At 43.4% G+C, this 21,491-nt stretch overlaps 2 protein-coding genes across 2 annotated transcripts; both read left to right on the top strand.

Annotated features, from left to right (window-relative positions):
• The first annotated feature begins 626 nt into the window (after positions 1-626).
• ildr2 (immunoglobulin-like domain containing receptor 2) lies at positions 627-12,314 on the top strand. The gene is made up of 9 exons (XM_071539228.1): positions 627-752; positions 3,507-3,836; positions 4,912-5,031; positions 7,404-7,460; positions 8,237-8,383; positions 8,470-8,631; positions 9,887-10,088; positions 10,309-10,993; positions 11,562-12,314. Exons 1-9 carry the CDS (start codon positions 713-715, stop codon positions 11,595-11,597), a joined length of 1,779 nt encoding a protein of 592 aa, XP_071395329.1. The 5' UTR covers positions 627-712; the 3' UTR covers positions 11,598-12,314.
• A 1,389-nt stretch (positions 12,315-13,703) lies between these two features.
• Positions 13,704-20,755, top strand: ildr1b (immunoglobulin-like domain containing receptor 1b). The gene is made up of 9 exons (XM_071539229.1): positions 13,704-13,956; positions 14,527-14,697; positions 16,449-16,598; positions 17,282-17,401; positions 17,563-17,709; positions 18,463-18,588; positions 18,736-19,215; positions 19,273-19,691; positions 19,899-20,755. Exons 1-9 carry the CDS (start codon positions 13,908-13,910, stop codon positions 19,935-19,937), a joined length of 1,701 nt encoding a protein of 566 aa, XP_071395330.1. The 5' UTR covers positions 13,704-13,907; the 3' UTR covers positions 19,938-20,755.
• Positions 20,756-21,491: the final 736 nt, after the last annotated feature.

The following is a 21,491-nucleotide window of genomic DNA, read 5'->3' as shown; positions in this document are numbered from 1 at the left end:
AATCCTCACTACAAAGATTCAGTGAAATGCAGCTGAACTGGAACTATATGTTAATAATATAATTTGTGATTTAAATCTTTTTGTATTGCATATGAAATTGTTGTTTGTTTTTGTTTGTTGGGCGGGGGGCGTGGTTTGTCAGCGCTTCGTGTGAAGAAGAAATGTTTATAATGAATTTAACTTTACTTAAAGTGATCATTTGTTAGTTCATGTTTTCAAGTTTTTGTATGCCTGCTGAAATTCTCGCTGGATGTTAGAAATAGATTTTTACAGATGGACCGAAATCAAATAAAGAGCTCAATAAAATTTAAGAAACTGAGTCTTAAACTTCCTCAAGACTCGTAAGTCTGATTTATTAATACCCCCCCCCCCCCCCCCCCCCCCCCGACTGTTCCACCCTGTTCAATAGTGCTACCTGTTGCAGAAAATTCAAATTGACAATATGTACATCACTGCTATATGTTACATAGGCCTACTTATACTAACGTTGCACTTGGGTATCTGCTTAATATTGAGAGTCAAGATATAGGAGTGGAGTCAAATAATTTAAAAACAATTTTGGCTTTATGTTGGGACTCACCCACGGGTGAAGTGGTACAGTCCCGTTAGTCGCAGGCTGATTCCTCCTGTCCCGTTGCACCAGCAGTCAGCGGAAAAACGGGAATCACCATCATGTGGATTAATTACACATTGCTGTAAAACGGACTATAAAATGAGCTTTTACCGGCTGGCTATTTTACTAGGAGCATCGGGTAAGTTTTACTCTCCCCACCCATCTCCGAAAATATCTTTTTCTTCTCTGCGAATACAGCAGCGGGCGTGCAACAGGTTGATCCAGCAGTAGGCTATGCAAATTCACTTAGGCTATAGCTTAGCCCAGGCATTTATTGCGTCCCCAATCCCTCTGTAGAGGAATTAGTTGTTTCTTTTTTATTGCAGTGGGCCTACACCATGTGTACCTTTTAAAAGACAGTCCTGATTTTATATTCTGACTTACTCAACATCTGCATTTGTGTTCATAAACGAGACGGATAGCCCTTTATGGGTTGTCCTATTTTCACTGAATGTGAATAATAGCCCATATTAGGGGGGACGGGGCAACCCTGATGCAAAATCACTCTAATAATCCTACAGGGATTTACAGTATGGTATTCAATAGTGGATTCATAGTGACTTGATTGTACTTTATGATGTTCTTTACCTCCTCTGATAACTATAATATCCCGTATGCCTCTAGGGGATTAAACTATATAATATGGGAAAAATAGGATTACTATAGTTCTGTAATACAGACTTTTGTTAATTACCGTTATTAACCTAACGTGGAGACTCTTTGGCCTTATCAGTGCTGTTCGCTAAGTCAGTGTGAAGGAATGCATGACAACAGAGAAGTTAAAGGCAGGAAATGTGACAGCTTTGGGGAGGAAAAGTCTGACCGTGTTCAGGAAACATGAAACACAGAGCGTCCTGTTGCACTGCTTTGACTATGAATACATAAAGGGACCGCACTGGTTAAACGGTGAGTCTACCCTTGAAATAAGGCCTTTAGCCTACTCTTTATGCAGGTGGTGGGAAGAAAAAAAACATGCCGTCTCTCTAACCTCTTCAGTAATCTATAGTGAGTCACACCTGATGACAGACTTGAAGTAAACATGCCTTAAATGAATGAGTAGATGACAAGTGAGACATGCCAGTGTAAGACTTGGTGATGCATCCTGTGGTTTCTGTTGTTTCACCTTATCTGAAGCTCCACTCACCCCAAACTGATGGCGTTCATCATGTAACGGTTTGGTTTAAATCTCTAACAGTTAATTGGTCTGTTCACACCCAGCTGGACTGGACCCGATATTCTCATTGGTTGGGAGTCGCTGACCTCCTCCCCCTCTCAGTTCCCCTAATGGGACAGGAGGAGCAGATTTTCAGCTAAGCCCTAACAATGGGCTGGCCCATGAAAAAAAGAGACAAAGGGAAGACCAGAGCTACTCCGTGGGAGGAATTTAGGGACCCAGTCTCACCCCCCTGCCACCCCATATATCTGTGCTGTTGCCCTGTAAAATTATTTGGCTTACCCACCACCATTCCCACCCTCCTTATCACCCCTTCTCCCTCCAACCTCTAGGAAAAAAGGAAAACTATTGCAAAAAATCCTAACATTATTTTCTGGAGGTTTACTCTTGTTAATGTGCAGTTAAGCTGAGAAACTGCATCTGATCTGACTCAGTATGACATGTCATTAAAATGATTAGGCAAAGCTTGATTAGGTAAAGTCTTATATCATGAATCACTCTGTCTCTTAAATTGGCCAACACACATTTTTGAAAATCACTGCGATGCAATATGGTGGCTTGAAAGTAAGTGGACGAGCTTTCATATCAAAAGAGGGTATAAAGGAACTGGGAAAAGAGGCCATTTTAGATAAAAGCGATATACTCAGACTCGGAGTGTGTGCTTGTCAGATCGGTCCTAAGGAGAGGGCCGGTGGGCTTGCCTTTGTTTTGATTTCCTGTCTTCTGGGAAATATTTAGAGCGAGTTCCTGCCCCACCCAGACTTAACATGACTAGCCGCACAGCAGAATGCACCCACAAGCCTCTGACTGCTCCCCTCCATGATGACCCCCCTCCCCACAGACCTCCCCAGCCCCCTACGCACACTGGAATTTAACCTTCCTGACCCTGGTACCGAGCAGGAGAAGACACCCCCCCCCCACCCTCTGTCTTTACTCCAGTTTTGATATTACGCAAATCAGTACTCTGCTAGGTTATCTCCTGTAATCTCCCACTCATGAGTCAGCCACACAAGGAACAGACACAGCTGTTTTTAGGGAGCGATCAAGTTGTCATTGCAGACGCTGCATCCTCTTACGCTGCATCCTCTTACGCTGCATCCTCCTGTCTTTTCTTTCTTTAAACTGTTTTCATCTGTTTTCTGTCTGATGCTGATATTGACAGAAACACTTCTCTTTGGGGTATAAAATTAGCAAACTCTGTGAAGGAGCCTGGTTTACATCCTAGATAGCAATGGAAATTTGGCTCAGATGTGGCCCACATTTCCAGTTTTATTATGGCCAATGCTGTATCTGAGCTGTGAGTGCCAAAGGTGGCCCAAATGAGGCCCAAATGTGTTCTATCTGAGATGTCTGTACCCATAGGCATGATTCTGCCTGTTTAATATGAATAAAGAGAAAGAGAGGGAGGCTGACCAGACATTTTTAGAGGGTACATTTGAGAACTGAGTAGGGGAACCTGGTACTTCTCAATGTTGATAATATGCTCTGTTTTAACTGAACATATTTTATCTCTAGGAAACATTTGCATATCCCTCTGAATACTCAAATCATGTGTCCAGAAGTCTTACACAAGACTTGTAGCTGTAGAAATGTATCAGTTCTGTAAAATTATTGAATATGCTTCTGTCTATTGACAATCAACCATAGCTGTATTACATGTTTGTTCCTTCTCAATAATTAATTTGTTCTGTATTTGGAATGTGTGTGTGTGTGTGTCAGTCATAGTGTGTGATGGTGTGGAGGTCACAATGCGGGAGAAGCAGCGGTTTGCCATGCTCTTCCAGGCGGTGGTCCTCCCGTGTCAGTACCACACCTCGTCCAACCAGCCCCCGGTGGTGCAGTGGTGGTACAAGTCCTATTGCCGCGACCGCACACGGGAGTCCTTCCACTTCCCAGAGAGCCTGGGCGTCCAGGCCTCCGACCTGGGCGCCGCGTCCCACCTGGAATGCTCCGACAGCAGCCGCACGGTTCGTATCGTGGCCTCCGGACAGGGAGCCTCCATGACGCTGGCCGAACACTACAAGGGCAGAGACATCGCCATCATAAACAGTAATGTGGTGATTCATGTCCTTTTTAATTGTACCAAAGACAGAACATCTATTACTATCTATTGCTAACAATGCTTGATGACAGGATTATTGGTGACCGCAGCACATTGCGATTCATCCCCAAGCAAGAATCAGAGCTGATTGTGCTGTGGGTTTCCTGTTCTCTAAATAGTCCTCTTTTGTGTTTGTCTCACAATACAGTGGGTACTGTACACACATTATTAGCACAGCCCCCTGTTCTCTTATCCACCTCTATTCATGTACGCACTGCTTTTACACCACGCTCCTTATCAAGACGAAACACGCATCTTCTATCTGAGCTTGTCAGTAGAACACACCGCCTTCAACAATGTCCTCCTGTCATCATTAATTACAGTATAATGTAAACATACATTGACATTAAATATATTGTAACAGTGAGTGCAGCTGGTAATCATTTAATATTACAGTGTTTACTTTGATATTATTTTTCTTGTTGTATACAGGTCAATGGTATGCATTTAGTTTCCTCTTGGCTACGCTAAAGCTATGCAGTAGACAATGTGCACACTACAGCACAAGTATTTTGACAAGTATTTTTTAAATACCTGGGCAAAGTGTCAAATTTGAAGTGCATTGATACATTGCTATTCAGGTGTCAGAGTGTACTGTAGCACCAAACTGGTATTATTTTAATTCAGAGTATTGTCAGAAATCATGTTGGTATATTCAGCGTTTAAATGTTACAAATGGTATCCAGCTAAACATCAGAGCTTGTTAACAAGCAAGGTACCACTGTACATGATTAAAATAACTAAAATAACCACAACTGACCACAGCCTTTGATTTTCATGCTAGAAATTTGCTAAATGGTGTTTAACTGACAGTAATTTGACATCTTTTGTAGTATTTGCTCTCTGAGTCTGTCCAAAATCTAATATCTTTTGTTCTGCTACAATGGAACCAAAGTGCTACAGAGGATCAAATTGGATTTACAAATGCACTGATTAAATACTGATCACATACTCTCAGCCTGCTTGACCTCTCACCTTTCACCACTTACAGTACATGTAACCTTGTTTCCTCTCTGTGTGTAGAAGCAGACTTGCGGATTGGGGAGCTGCAGTGGGGCGACAGTGGTGTGTACTTCTGTAAAGTTGTCATCGCTGATGATCTGGAGGGGAAGAATGAGGCCCAGGTGGAGTTACTTGTGCTTGGTATGCCCACACTTCATTTCTATCAAAGCAATGACATACAGGCCCTAAGCAAAGAATTGATTTACCATATTGGAATATGTATTTTGTTGTTATACGATAAGCTGTGTGCATTTTGCTTTGTTTGTTGTTGCTCTGTGAAGTTTCTTTTTATTTACTGTTTGTAGAGGTTTTAGAAGTGGCCTTTTTGTGTGTCTGAGTTCCAACGTGTCCGTACAAGAGCTTCCCTGGAGACGGCCAAATGGTGTTTCCCTCTTTACATGGTCCTGGTCCTCTGTGAGAGACTCTATTGTTTAGCTGAGCTTACACTTTTATAGCACTGACATGGCCTTGGCTGGACTCTACTTTTGTTACAACTTAAGTCAATCAGATACAATGTCAGTCGTTGTCCAGATAGACTATGGGATCATATGCTCAGTCACAGAAAAGTGTGTTTGTGTTATATTTGCTCATTGGGGGTTGTGTGTTGTTGATTAATGATTATACAAGGCTTCCCAAACCTTGGTTGAAGAGTGAATATTTTAGCATGAATGGCCAGTGTTTCACCATATACAGTCAATGGGACTTTAAGTAGCGTATCCATTTAGTGAGAGAAGTTCTGTGGGCTTTTGTTGTCAGAAACGCAAGCCACTCCTTAAGCTGTTACTATGGCAACATGCTTTTTCTGTAGAGACTGGAGCATGTTAAGGGTCAGTGGTGTAGACATGTAGAGAGAGACACAGAAATGGACTGAACTAGATTTGACTTTGGCCCTAAACATAACATGATAGGCGAGTTACCCAAAATAGCTTTCTTCCGGTGTAAGTTTGACTTACCTAGTGTGTAGCGTTGCAGTAAAGACCGCTTATGTATAAGGCTCTCCTCTGCTCTGCACTAATCTGATTATAATCAGCTCACAGGAGAGAGGGGGGTGGAGGGTTAAACTTATAAGAATAACAAGACTGACTGGGTTTAGTACTAGATTTCTTAGCTTGGCTGCACTGCTACTACAGAGTTGGAATTAGAAAGTTTCTAAAACAACATAAGTTGCCAGACCGGCCTAAAGATGCTACAAACTTCTGGGTTTAAGCCACAAATTGTCACTCTCTTTCTCTCATCCTCTTCCCAAATCCTGGTTCTATTTTTCTTCCTCTTTATCCCTTTGCTCTCCCTGTTCTCTTGCAGAATCTCATAATCTACTCCTCCATTTCTCATTCCTTGCCCTTTAATGTTCTCCCTCCATCTTTCACTACCTCCCTCCCTCTCGCGACTGCATAGCTCCTCGTCTCTCTCAGGTTACTTAGCGTTACTGAGCTTCATGGTATGTAGATGAGTGTGCCAGGCCAGGGCAGCAAGATGACTTTTTTTATCAGAAGGCAAGGGTATGCTGTTTTTCTCCATAGTAACTGCCTACTCAGCACACACTGGAGCCTGACTGCAAGTGGGTGTATCGTCTACTCCTGTAGTCAGACAGATCAGACAGTGAGCGGGCTTTACTTTAATAACAGGCCCTGAAGACCTCACACAAACACATACTGGAAACATGAGAATGAACACCTGTAGTTGTCTAGACAAACACATTTAGATTCTGCGTCCCACCTGTTCCAAATGAAGGTGGTTACTAACCTCCTTCATTTTTTGCTTTCACTATCTCTCTGCCTGTTTATCGCTTATAATAAGCACAAAAGAGGCATTGTTTCCATGACGATAGGACTTGCATGACCTTTTTTTGATGAGCTCCAATCGTAAATTGGTGTCCCAGAATCCTCCAGCGCTCTATGTGCCCCAGTTTCCCAAGCCCCCTCTTTGTGCTCCCACAGTCCCATATACACCCTCCTGCCCCCTCTCATGGCACATCTTGATATGCGTGTGTATGCGTGTAGTGTGTGCATGTGTGTACATCTGCATGTGTATGTATTCATGGGTGTGCGTGTGTAATGCCATCGGAGAGGCACAGGTTTTGTGTGCACCACATCACAGAAATATAGCACTGCCGGCCCCCTGCTAAAATTAGATTCAAAGTGACATGAGTTCGGCCTTTGAACTCTGAACCCTGACTTTTAAGACTTATGTCTATGTTCATCAGTTGGTATGTTTGAGAACCCTTCTAGGAAACTCTCAATGGCATCATAATTTAGTAGCATGAACTCTGGACACCAAAATATATCTACAGTATGTATGTGATCATCTATACAGCGCATGTCACGCCTAAATCTGTCCCTTGACTTCATTGTTAAATGTTGATGCTGTAACAAGTTAGTTTCCTCGGTCCCCCAGTCTGCTGCATGACCTTTAATCAGTCACTCTGACCCCAGATTTGCTAATTTGCCTGACCTTTTGCTCTTGCTTTCTGCTTCCTCTGCCAGCGCTCACCTCTGCTCTCCCTCTCTCTGCAGGTAGGACAGGAGAGAAGGACGATCTCCTACCTGAGTTTGATGTGGAGATTATGCCAGGTACGGCACTTCACCCGCACCTCTGTCTCCCTCGCTGCCATCTTCTAGCTTACCTAATGCCTCGCGTTTTATTCTCACTGTCCAATCAAAATCCTCTTTGACTAACAAGCGCACATTCAGTCTCTTTATATTCTCAGTCTACAATCGGTTTACGAAGCTCAAGCATAAATATGTAAATGTAAATACGTTAATACTTTGTTAATACTTTGTCAGTACTTAACTATATTTTCTCAAATAGCTATGGAAGTATATTAAGCAAAAATAATCTACGCTACGTACTCACAACTCACAACCTTTACCTCCGGCTATCATTTAAACTCTCATTTTCTATGTGATGAGATCCACAGAGGATGTGTGTTGACTTGGCCGGTGGAGTTGAGTGGATTGTCATTTTCGTCACACCCTGAGGAAGTTTGTCGTTAGGGTCTAGAGGCTTTAGAGATGTGATGCTGGATAAGAGTGAGAGCCTTCCCTAGAGTTCGCCTGAAGTTCACTATGGTTAGTGCTCTGTGGTCTTAAGACACTTTTTATGGGACGGAGAAAGATGCATTAGCATAGCTGTAAGTACCGTATTAAACCTTCTTTATGATGGCAGAGATTGTCATGCAGAAAGTGTTGCCATTTACAGCGTGTAACACTGGAGCGATCATTACTGAACTGATATGCAGGACACGGTTCTGTAAAAACAGACAATAAAGCTTATCTTGCTTATCTATTGAAGGGAGCAGTGTGGTTATTTACCTGTGTGTGTGTGTCTGTTTGTGTTTCTATTCCAGAGTGGGTGTTTGTGGGATCTGTAGTCCTGGGCAGTGTGTTGTTCCTGTTGCTGGCGGGGATCTGCTGGTGTCAGTGTTGCCCCCACTCCTGCTGCTGCTACATCCGCTGCTGCTGCTGCCCCGACACCTGCTGCTGTCCGCGCCACTGTGAGTTACACACACACACACAACTATGTGATTTCCTTAAAAATACAACATCAACATCCATGTTGTTTTGTTGTTCCCCTGCACAGTGTATGAGGCAGGGAAGATGGCGAAGAGCGGCCAGCCCACCCAGGTTCCCATGTATCCCTACTACATTCCTGGGGTCCCCACCATGGCCCCGCTTGCCCCTTCATCCCACGTGGAACCAAAGATTGCCTCTATCCCCTCAGTGGAGACCAACCTGGCTGCCGGTGAGTGTTATCCAAACAGTTCATAAGGTCCGGACATACCAGAGAGTACTGTGGGAAAACAAGCCTGTTGTATTTCCTTTCAGCAACATTGACTGAACTAACCCTCATCTCATTCTGTGTCATTCCTCACCCTCTATTTTGTTCCTAACCTGAATGGAAGGCATAGGAGAAATGTCTGCTGGCCAGATGCATGTTTGTGTTTGTAGATTTAGTCTGGTGTCTGTGTATTTGAGTGTGGTTGTATGTTTTTGTTTTGAATGAATGTGCATGTCTGATTATTTACACGTGTGCCTGTGTGTGTCCTTGCATGTTTATGTCCCTGTATGTGTGTGTGTGTGTGTGTGTGTGCATGTGTGTCCACATCCACAGTGCGCAGTGGTTATCGACTCCAGGCCAATCAAGGCCAGGACTCAATGAAAGTTCTGTACTACGTAGAGAAGGAGCTGGCTCAGTTTCCCTCTGCCAAGATGGCTGCTCTCCAATGTAAGCCTGTACAGAGTAGGCACGTTTCTCTAATCTGTGTGGCAGTGTGCGAGTCTGTGTGTGTTTGTGTCTAGACTAAGTGTCCGAGGTTTGCGTAAATTAACTGCCAGTCTCCATCTTATCCTTACATTCTCTGTCATAAGTTAAAATACCAATACTAAAAAAATAGTTTGAAAGGAACATTTGTTAACTTGTATACTCTTTATCAATGGTTATGTGTTTATTTGGCAGGAATACAGTAAATCAAAAAGTAGAGCATCACTCCTGATTGTTTTCTATGTCCTTTTCCAGAGCAGTTATTTCATCTTATTTTGAAAATAGGCTGCCTAAACATACACTGTATACTCCATCTAGCCTATGTCTACTAAATTGCTTTGTGATACTAGTAGTAGGTAGCACACAAAATAAGATGTTTCTGTTTGTCCTTAGTCACAATTAACTTTTCCTGCTTTGGATGTAGTTTGCAGTAAGCTATAATCAATGCTCACAGTAGCATACTTGTAGTCACCCCAAAACAGAAACTAGGTGATGTACAGATGGTACCATATTGTTATCCCAAACACCTACTCCTTTAAGCTGACCACATCTGCCTGTGAGACTGCATCAACATTGCTGCTCAGAGTTGTTAAATGTGGTCAGGCTCTGTTCGGGAAAGTAGTTGTGTTCCAGTAGGAGCTTTGTGATCCCTTCCAGAAAATTGTGAAATTTTACAATGAGCTTTATGAGGAAAGCAGCAGCAGCAGCCTCCATAGTGATATGTCTGTCCCAACAGCCAGTAGCCTGTCAGAGCTGAGCTCTCTTCATGATGGAGGGAATACAGACTTCAGACACACTTATCACACGGTCCAGATGAAGGCGCTCCCGCCCATAGCAGACCTTGATGAGCAGTCAGTGCTGAGAGCGGCTCCGCCCACCAGGGGCCGCAGGCACAGACGGGACAGAGGCCACCAGTCAGATGATGAACTGGAGAGCAGGTACAGTGTGGGTAGAGGGTATTATTGTGTTAAGTAGTGCTCTCCCCTACTTTCTCCCTCTATACTTCCCCACCACCTACATGAAAAAATAGAAGTGGACTGCTCACTCTTTTCTTAATTGCTGTTTACATTATGTGTATTCTCTACAGACTGTACAGGTATTATGGGCACATAAACAGGTTGTAGATGTGTGCTGAGTTGTGTGCTCTTCCTGCCCCAGGTGGAACCCTCGCTCGGAGCACCTGCAGAGAAAGACACTGAGCAGCAGGGGGCGCACCGGCTCCCTGGACGAGCTGGAGGAATTTGCCCGGTCCTACGGCTCCCGCCCTCGCCGGGTCGAGCCGCGAGACCGCGCCTATGACCGCGACTACCTGAACGATAGCCCTCCCAGGCGTTTCTACGGAGACGAGGATGACGGCTGGCGTCGCCGCAGCCCCTCTCCTTTTCTGCAGAAGAGAAGGGACACGTGGGACAGCGACCGCCCCTCTCGCCCACCCCACCGCCAGGCTCAGGGCGGGAGGGGGTACGACGACGCCTTCCTCAACAGCGTGCTGGAGAGCAAGGCGAGAGGGCGGGGAGGGGATAGAGGGGCTGGGAGGGGCGACGAGGACAGTGACACTCCCTCCAAGGGAAGTTCTAGAGGCAAGGGCAGCGACTGTTACTACAGCCGGTCGCCTAGCAACCGTCCTGAGGAGGAGGACCCTCTGCCTCCGTACTCCGAGGTGGAGCGGTGCCGCAGGGTCGACTCGAACTCAGACCGTTACCGCATAGTAGAACCTCCCAGTACAGAGCGGTACAGGACCACTGACCCTGCCATGAGGCCTTTCTCCTACACCCGCCCCCCCCAGGCAACGTCTCACACCTTACAGGGGGGCAGAGAGGAGCGGGACAGGAACCGAAACATGGTGAGTTACTTGTAGTAGGAAAAAGGACTTCCTTCCCCTCCTTCCTCAGCTCTTTGGTAAAGGAGCCAACAAATATTCTATTACAAAATTCTGTAAACAGTTATGACATTTGAAGTTGCTGTCTTATACTTGCAGATAATCTAAATGTCTCTTTTTTTGTCAGTGGGCAATGTACATAGATAATCTTACACTGAATCATTATAATTTAGTTTTTAAACATGATTTTAACTAGATAGCTGTAACAGTTTTATGCTTAGCAAGTTGACAGTGCCTGATAGCAAGAAGAAATTACATTATACTGTCATTCAAATATGCATGTTGCTGCAAAGCATGCAGTCATTACACTGTTACAAATGCTTACTTTCTGACTAACTAAATATCCAAAAAACATTTGTGATTTGCACTCTGGAATCAATATCACAGTCACTACTAACAGAGCTTGAGCTGCATGATTTCTGTGAACGGTAACCAAACTTTGACATCTCAAGGACCAGGCAGGACTAACCCAGCATGAGCAGCATGGTTGCAAGGTCTCTAATGTGTGGCTCTTGGTGTATTTCCTTAACAGAGCACTGCACTGAGCAGGGATTCTCTCATAGTGTGACACAGCAGAGTTTCCCAGCCTTGGCCCGCACAGCACTGCCAGTGTTGAGAATCTCGCCACACTCATTTAAACCGTCCTGTTGCTATGCAGGAGGGACTAACTACTGATCTACCAGCAGCCACATGAAGTGTGGCTCCTCTCACTGAAATAACAGCATTGGAAAACAACAGTATTGGATGGAAAATCATAAGAAATGAGAAAGGACAAGGCATTATGTGCAGTGAGTTCTTTTAGTATAGGACAGTTTATGGTTGTGTGTGTGCATGTAGCATACAGATGGTATGTGTGTGTGTGTGTGTGTGTGTGTGTGTGTGTGTCTGTGTGTGAAGCCATGGCCTTACATATGTTAAGTGACTGGACTTGTACCTGTGCCAAGATGGGGTTTTTTTTATCTGTCAAGTCAATTTTGCCAATTTCAGAATGAGTCTGGTCTGAGTTTCTATTTCCATGTTGTATAACACCAAACAGGAAACTTTCCCTGCACACTTCAAACTTCTCACTCAATACGCTGCAACTCAGGTTCACTTTGTGTTTGTGTGTGTTTCTGTCTGTTGTGAAAAATATTGTACTGTATGTATGTACTGTACCTTGAATTTGTACTGCAGATTTTGATTGCACTGTTTAAGTACTCAAGCCCGCACATTACATAAACCAGCCTCTAGGCTATATGGTGGGCTTTGACACTGTGCCATTGCATACATTTGCATTTCAATTGTTTTGACATGAATGATTTTGATATAAAATACCTATTGTCTGTCATAGAATCAGGTCTATGTGTGGTTATTATTTCTGATAATGTGCTTGATAATGTATGTGTACCCTGGACAAAGAGTGTGTTTCTTATCGTGGCTTATCAAAAATACACAGCTAAATACACACTGCAGTGCTGTTCACAAACTTCATCTGCAGTACAGTACACAATCTGCACAATTATGTCATGTAAAGCACAGGAATGCTTTAAAATGTATTCATGAAATATGTTAGGGTGTAAACAGGCTAAATGGTGCATCATAATCTCAAACCTGTTACCTTTCACAGGACAACTATGATTTATCATCATTTAGTTAGAGCAAAATGAGACAAAATGTTTAGGGAAATAAAGCAGAAGTACGTTTCCATGATGGAAGATGGATACAGTCCAAGAGAGCAGGAGACAGAAAATGAATGATGCCTCCCTCCCAGATACAGACAGCACAATACCAGGAAGGAAGTGAGAAATTGGAGCGTCTAAAGGTTGAGAATGAAGCCACAGTCGGAGACAGATGGGATGGCAGGGCATTTCATTCATGCAGCATTTTTCACAGGATTTTCAAGCACACTTCAATGAGTAGAGAGGAGTACTTGAGTTCAGCTCAGGCGGGCATGTTTTGTGTAAACTGTAACGCTCACTGGGGCCTATGTGCTCAATAAGAGATGTAAACATCCACACAAAGAAGTCCAACGCTTGTCTAACGTGACTCATCCTGAGAATGAACTTTAAACTGAGCCTGTTTGCCACAGTGAATAAACTAATTTGCAGGAGGCCATCGTTCTGCGCAGGCTGATCTGCATCCTCTTACCTTTGTCACTGTGGCCTTTCCTTTCTGTCTGCAACACACTCAATTTACATTCCAATCTCCCAGGCTTCAGCTTTGTGAATGTAATTATTATACTTTTCACACTGCTGTGAGGAGAATTAAGTTTTTCACTGACCAGGGTAGAACACCCTAGTCGAGTCATAAGACTAGATGGACTAGATGTAAACGTTCAAATTGTGAATATGAATCTGCCGTGTAAACAGGTTTTGTTACACTAACAGCATGTCTACTAATCAAGCTCTGTCTCTACTTTGTTAGTGTTTCAACTATTCCATACTATCTTTGACAGTGGATTGTTAAGGATCCATGAAACCATAAAGGTGAGAATAAACGACTGTGAGTTCTTTCAGTTTTGTTTTAAGGGAGATATTAACGTTTGTCTCTGCTCCCATCGGGACAGTCAGCACACAGTACGAGGCGCTCTTCCTGCTCTTCCTCCATTGTGCTGCACCTGTTACGAGGCGGGGTCAGTGATGTCACCTGCGGCTGGGGGATGGGATCCGTCTGTACCACGGACTTTGCGTGGGAACGCCGTCCGATACAGGTGGAAACACTCGTAGTCCACAACAAGGAATTTACACAGACGAATTAATATGCGGTCTTAAATGACAACCAAGGTTATGCAGAGTGGTGTCTACGTAGCGTTTTTATCTAAATGTTCAGTTTTTTGTGGAAAACGAATCGCCTAAAGCATAGATAGCCACGCTTCCGTGATAGGATAAAGAACATCGAGATGGGAAATATGATATTGGTGGCGCTCCTGCTGGGTTTCCTACCAACAGGTAAGGCTTTGAAATCTTTACAATAACCGTAGCCGATGTTTCTTCATTTATTTACCCGTCTATAAGCATGGATAACTTGAAAACTGTTGAAAGTAAGCATGTCTTCAAGTTAATTATCGACAGGTGTAAACAGGACAAGGCCGACCATTTGTCACGTGACTAAACACTGTTAACATGTTGAAAAGTTACTGTAGAGAGCTCGAGACAGGCCTGTTAAGATTTTCGAAAAAATATTCAAAAGGGAAAGTCTTGACATTCAGGCTTTAAACCTTAAAGTAGTGATTTACTCAATTAACATATCGGCCTGTCACCAACTTGTCTTCCTAAATATACATTGCTGATCATGATTGACAGCTATTATTACATGTTAATGATGTCACTTTAGTATGTGAGCAGTTTAAATATTTCTGGAGTAAACTGCCACCAGTCTGGTCAGATTCCAATTTACAAGAGCAAAACCTTTAAACTAAGACATAACCTAATGTTTTTCTCCAATGTTGCAGTAAGATCATTTGAATTGTGCTTATACTGAGGCTGCTGTTTGTAAACATATCCTCCTCTCTCTTTTAGAGCTGTTGTCCATCCAGGTGATTGTTCCAGAAACACAGAGGAGCACAACTCTGTTTGCTTCTGTGATCCTACGCTGTGACTTCTCTACTTCAGCAAACCCTCAAGAGGTCCTGGTCACCTGGCGATACAAGTCCTTCTGTAAAGACCCAGTGTTGGAGTACTACTCCACAGGTGAGGCTGAGGTGGAGGGATACAGAGGCATCAGCATGCTGTGATGATGCCGAACCACAGCACTTAGTGGGAAAATTGTGTTGTAGTAATCTAGGCTGCTGTAGCTGGGAGATAGAGAATAGAGAGTGGATTTTTTTTTTAGAATAGGGCTGAGGCTACTCTTTGGAGTACTTAAAATGACTTTCATTCGTTGTCATTCTTGGCTTGACCCCATGCAATTAATATCAACATTGTCATGATGTAAGCAAAATAAAACATTCGGATTTTGAAAGAACTACCAAATTAATGTTTTCATAATTTGTGCATGGAGGGATGTTGGGAGATTCTTAAAATGTATATCATACTACACTAATGAAAAAAGGCTGTGGGGTTTGTGTGCACCGGCTAGTCTCTGGCCTAAGACTTAAAAAAATTGGACTGATGCTGTTCAGGCTGTGTAAATATTTTGTCAGGTACAATCAGTCCATACAATCTGACATTCCTTCCTTTGGTTACAATGGGCTTTCCAACTAAATGTTTTCATAAAGGAAATTACAGTAGGAATTTATAACATCAGTACCCAGTTGTCCCTAATAACACTGGATGGGGTGACTGGTGGATTGTTGTTACATTAGAAAATTATAATTGACAAGGCCACTCACCAAAAAAAGTAAACAAAAAGTGCAGTTGTTCATATGTAAAATAGTTAATTTAAAGAAAATTTAAAGTGTCAGAACATTCATATTGCACTCATCCTAAAAAGTTCCCTCTTTTCTAAAGAGTCAGGCAACATACAGAATTTTCATTGTAATCTAGCCTGAAGCAGTTTGCATCGTCCAAGATTCTTTTTGAGCTTTAATGCTTTGTGACATCATCTGTCATCATTTGTGATGCTGGCCTTTGTGATGTCACTGTCCTACCGAACAAAGAGAAAATGCCCTGATTTCTGTGCCACCAGGTTTTATCAGGGAGGAGGAAGCGATAACATTAAAATCTTTGATTTTGTTGTCAGTCTTAAAACAATGGTTGCATATCCCTTGTAACCATTGTCCAACCTTTCCTTGACAGGCCTTAATTAAGGCATTCTAAAATAAATAGGGGTATCTTATCAACTTTACCCTTTTGTTCCAATCATAAGTGCTAAATCAAATGTCATATCCTTTTGTTCAGAAAATCACCGGGTTTACCCAGAATTCCGAACACCACATTAAAGGAAATTGTTCAGCCCCATCCCTCAACAAAGGATTATTCTGTCAGTGTCAGGCTTGATTGACAGCTCCTCCATTAGGATGGGTAATTTGAATAATTTGAGTAAATTTCTTGAGTAATTTTTATTTATACTGCACTGAAATAGCAGTGCTTCTACACTCATTAGGCTGCGTTACACACCTCCAGGCTGAATAGTGATATCAAATTAACATCATTTACTTTGTAATGTCACAATCCGTAAGGAAGAATGCTGATATCATCATAAAGCATTCAGACTAACCTTCAAGCCATCAAGAGCATTACATGTCCTTTTTATAGTGTCCAGGTGACTACTGTTTTCACATCATCATTATCTAATGGCTATCCAGTGATTATCCAATGATTTAGCTTGATTATCCAACTGGCAGCACATTGGTGGGTCAAAAAATGAAAAACTGGCTTTTGTTGTTACTTGCCTGAAGGATTTGGTGCTACTGTTATGATGGGGCTTTGAGCATTATGAGGACATAACAATATGTAATGAATTCAGCATCCTTCATCCTTCTATCCCTCTATCTCTCAAGCCTATCAGGCGGCTCTGCAGCTGGGTCAGGACCCAGCCAACGACTGTCCGGACCGCCAGCGCACAGTCCGCACTGTGATCCAGAAGAGAGGCACTAATGAAGCTATGCTGGGTGCAGAGTATCGAGAGCGCAAAATTACCATTCAAAACAGTGAGTTTTTTCCCATCATAATAACCATGTCACTGTTTCAGTCGGAACTGAACTTCATTAACATTCCATTTAAAATCTTATGGAATGATTTAATGCTGAACAGTGTTCAGTTTAAGGCTTTAATACACATTACACCACAGCCTGTAAGTCGTTTTATGTCCCGCCACCATGGTAATACCACCCATGTGTTATGTGGAGACAAGTACATTGACATAGAAATATTTGCTAATTAATTTGCTAATTTAATGACCTCATTAGCATAACTAGTTGTGTTCCATATATCATGGTGATTATGGCGGGACATTAGGCAGCTCATTAGGCAGCTGAAGTGCCTCTTGCTGAAGAATTGAATGTAGTTCCATCACAAATGCCTGTAGTAAGATATTAACACACATACAGTACAGTGTGGTCTCTTACTGTGTGGCAACTAAAACAAAAGATACACCAAAATACTTACAAAGGTTGGGGGATTATCTTATCTTGAATATGTTGTATTTGTTGTATTGTTATTTTTGTTGTATTGTGTTATTTTTGTTGTAATTTTATGTTGTATTATATTCAATACTTGTGATATTCTTATCTTATCCTTTTCTTTGCCACTGCAATGACCCAATTAAACCCAATAAACAAGTCTTATTTTATATTATCTTGGGTAATGCTATTGTGTTGGCATGTGTCGACAGAGGCTGACCTGGTCATTACTGAGGTAATGTGGTGGGACAATGGTGTGTATTTCTGCTCCATTGATGCTCCTGGTGACACGACAGGAGACTCAGATCGTGAAGTCAAGCTCATCGTTTACCGTAAGTGACCACAGTCACTCACTGACAGTCATATTGAGCATTTTCTGAGGAAAAGGTGTTTGTTTCCTAAAAAGAGCTGGAAATGTCACAGAAGCGTCACATTCTTCCCAATCTGTGACGCCCCCTCGATGGTGACCCCTGACCTTTTAACGCTGTTCCAGATTGGCTGACAGTCTTGTTCATCATCATTGGTGCCTTGCTGCTGATCATGCTGTTCTGCATATGCTGCTGCCAGTGCTGCCCACAGAAATGCTGCTGCTATGTCCGCTGCCCCTGTTGTCCACAGACCTGCTGCTGCCCAGAAAAAGGTAATGCAGTTCATTTTTCTCCTCAGCAGGTCAAGAGGTAAATTCACATCAGTCAATCAGATGGCAGGCAATTCTCTCCTCTGTACCAAAACCATCAGACTTCATCACAGTTTCCAGCCCCTGAAAAAATAATTTTCATTAAATGGTGTCTGTTCTTTAATTGAGCATTATCTAATTAACAAGTGCAGTCCTCGTTTGCTTTGAGCCCCGCTGCTGCACAGAGCGCTGTTCGCTTGTTTATTCAAAGTTTATTAATATTGAACGTGTCGCGTGTCCAATCCGACACTGCACGTCCTTGGGTCCCCAGCAATACACCCGGCAAGTGTGAAGTAGATCGAACGAACGGTTCTCGAGATATGCGAAGGACACACATACCGACAGAGATTCCTTGCTTTATAGTATGATACTGAAAGGTTTGTTGTAAAAATTTTACCTTACGTATGAACTCTCTGCAAACTGTCTCAGTTCACTGAAAATGTATATCTTATTGACCAAAAGCTGGGACTTTTTGGTCACAATTCAGAACCCTGTCTGACATGGATTATGTTTGATATTTGCACTTTTACACTGGGTTTTGAAATGTTTTGTAGCTAACTAGTTATAGCTTGCAAAACCAGGAACGCACTGTGGGACTGTAGAGAATCTGCACTTGGGTAAACCCATCCATAAAAATCAACTCAATGCTTACAGATATCTCTAAGCCCTGTAATGTAAGCAGCCTCTCACACCCTCTCTGCTCTGCTCTCCTCCCAGCGGTGATGCAGCACAGGATGCTGCGAGAGGCTCAGAAGGCGATGGCTCCCTGGATGCACGGCCAACCCATTTACGCTCCCATTAGCTCCAATGCCTCATCCCTGGGCAATCCTGTATTGTACTCAGGTGAGTCACACAACAGCACAGTAAGACATATTTTTGATGCTTTGTTGCACCTTTTTTGCTTACACTAACCAAAGTATGAATACGATTATTTCCATCTCTCCAGATTCTGTTGTAAAATGAACCCATTTGATTTCATTGTCATTCCAGGCTCATTTTCAGATCACCCTGCCAAGCAGAACTTTGCCATGGCTCCCATGGGACCGTCACCCATGCTCCTCCAGCAGCAGCCCCCTCCTCCACCCCATGGCTTCCATGGAAACGGCAGTATGCACAGCAGCATCCATGGCACCAACCAGGTGCTGGACTACCTGGAGAGCCAGGTGAGGGGGATGGACACCGGGCCACCTCTGATGTCTCCCCACAACGTCCAGCATCTGCCCCCGCTGCAGCCTCACCCTCAGCCCCAGCCGGCTCTTCAGGCTGTTCCCTTCACTCCCGGCCCCCCAAGCATGCTTTCGGCCCTGGATGAGATGGGGGTGAGAGGGGTGGAGAGAAGGGTGATAACCCTGCCTCCCATTGTCCAGCGTGCGCCCAGCCTTTCCTTCCGCAGGGGGCCTGGAGGTGGAGAGGCAGCCAGGGGCGGACCCAGAATATCTAGCCAGTCCAGTGGGAGTTCAAATCGCACTGGTGGTGGAGGAAGAGGAGGTGGAGGAGGAGGAGGAGGAGGAGGAGGAGGAGGGGGAGGAAATCACCGCCGTGACAACCGTGGCTACAGAGACCCCTCTCCTCCCCGCCGAGGGATCTTGCGTGGCTACAGCGATGACTCCGACTGGGAGAGCAGGCGAGGAGGAGGAGGAGGAGGGGCGCGTGGGGGGGCGAGGGACGAGAGAGGAGCCTCAGCCGGGAGGAGAGGAGGCGGGTCGAGGCCGCGCTCCCGCAGCCGTGACGACCTGATGGAGGAACTGCGTCGCTCCGCCCCGAGGAGGGACAGGAGCTACTCACCTCCCGCACATCGGCGAGGGTCTTGGAGCTCCGATGAAGAGGACAGCAGGAGAGGAAGGGGGGGCAAAGGGAGGGAATGGCCCGAGAAGCCGCCCAGCTACTCCTCCATTGAGAACCAGCCTGGACAAAGTAATGGCAGGAGGAACTATGACCGCTTTTCTGTAAGAGCCACACACAAGTACTGAGTTGATCCACACACATGCACTGACACACACTCCACTCTGTATCATTGGGCTGTTCATCTCTTTCTTTCTTGACTTATTTGTCTTGATTTTCTGTCTTTCTTTGATTCTTTCTTTGTGTTTTTGGCTCTGTCTGTCTCTCTCTTTTACTTACCCTCACTTCTCTCTGTCACTCTTCTCTCTTAGGATAAAAGCTCCCGTAGCGGCACCAGCGTAGTGATCTGAAGCCTTTCTATGCTTTTCTCCGTTTGATGAATATTTCCACAAAGGTGAAAATGAAGACAGACAGTAGGTACCTTGATTTATTCAGTCAGGGTTGTAAGGATATAGCTGTAAAATCAGATAGTGAGTGCTGAAGATTTAATGTATGGATATAGTTTTGTATAGTGCACTGTATGTAATTGCAATGAAAATTAATTACTGTTTTTATTTTTAAAAATGTGCAGTTATATAAAGCCTGGTCTCTTTTGGTATTGGAATAGTTAATGAGTGTGTTTTTGATGCTGGTCCTAGTTGTATCAATTTTTGTGTGTTTTCTGACTGGTGGTGGATAAATGTGTCCTGCTTTAGGTATTTGTGAAGTGAAAGTTATTGTTTTTTTTTACTTTGTAGTCATGAACTGTTTTAACAAGCAGATTGTTAGCATATTATCAAATGCTGTAAGTGGTTGAAGTTTGTCATTTCAGCGGGAAAGACATCAGTGACCACATTTTGTGTGTGTGTTTGCGGGAGCAGATATGTATTCATTTGTATACTTTTGCCTAATTTTATGTACTATTTAAAGTGTTTTTATCTTGATTAACAGTAACATTTTTAAACAATAATAGCAATGAAAGGCAACCCTACATGAACATGTTCATAGGGAGATGGACAAAGTAAGAGGACATGACTGTTTAAGTTGGGAAACTCATACCTCTCTGACAAACAGCTAGTCAACTCCAAAGCTCATTTTTTTTACTTCCATTAATGTTTGTTTTTTTGTAACTGGAACAGGAGCCAAGATGTGTTGTCATGAAATGTGCATGTTTTCAATAAACCTGTTTAGATACAACTATTTTGAACTCGATCATTTATCTACTTACACATTAGATGAAGTGGAGGGAGTTGTGCTGCAGCATGTAATGTAAGGTCAAGTCTGCAGAACTGATCTCTCCCTGCCATGTAGATGGAGCAAAACATCACAGCATGCCAGTCTGGTTTAACCACAGGGTCTAATAATCAGAGTTGAAAGGCTTTTCCGAGGACTCATAGTATGTATGTGGACTGTATCATATTTGGCCAGAAGAGGGAGCCACAGGTCATTGAATATTTCGACCTACTGAGACGTTTTTGTCTTTTGTATGATTCAGTTAGATTAATCATGTTGTTTTCTTTGTATGATCATGACTAACAGTCAAATGACATTTTTGTCATCTGTTTTCCCAGCTATAAGGAATGTTTCATGAAGCTGAATTAAGTATGTTGCATGTAACAATTAATATAATACCTTATTTTTCATGGCATACACGGCTCTTTTTTGGCCAGCATTAAAAGGCTTAGTCGTTACGAGACGTATCCAGGGAGGAATTATTATACTACATTATCAGTGTAGATGTTCATATAGGAGAAAGACAGAGATTCAGCATCTGTTTATGTGAGAGGAGGAGGGGGAGGAGGAGGAGGTGGGGGTTGGGACTCCTGTGTTTTTACTCTGTCTGATTGGCGGTTCCAGAGAAAGGGGCCGGCCCTGGAGAGGCAGACTGACTGGGAAGTGAAACTCCCAATGTCAAAGGATCCTGG

Source organism: Centroberyx affinis, unplaced genomic scaffold, assembly GCF_046629955.1.
Source record: "Centroberyx affinis isolate AG114_WGS23_722 - 3 ecotype Tasmania unplaced genomic scaffold, CSIRO-AGI_Caff_v1 ptg003428l_1, whole genome shotgun sequence".
Classification (NCBI taxonomy): domain Eukaryota; kingdom Metazoa; phylum Chordata; class Actinopteri; order Beryciformes; family Berycidae; genus Centroberyx; species Centroberyx affinis.
The sequence above is the reverse complement of the archived record's forward strand: the minus strand, read 5'-3'. Positions and strand labels throughout refer to the sequence as shown.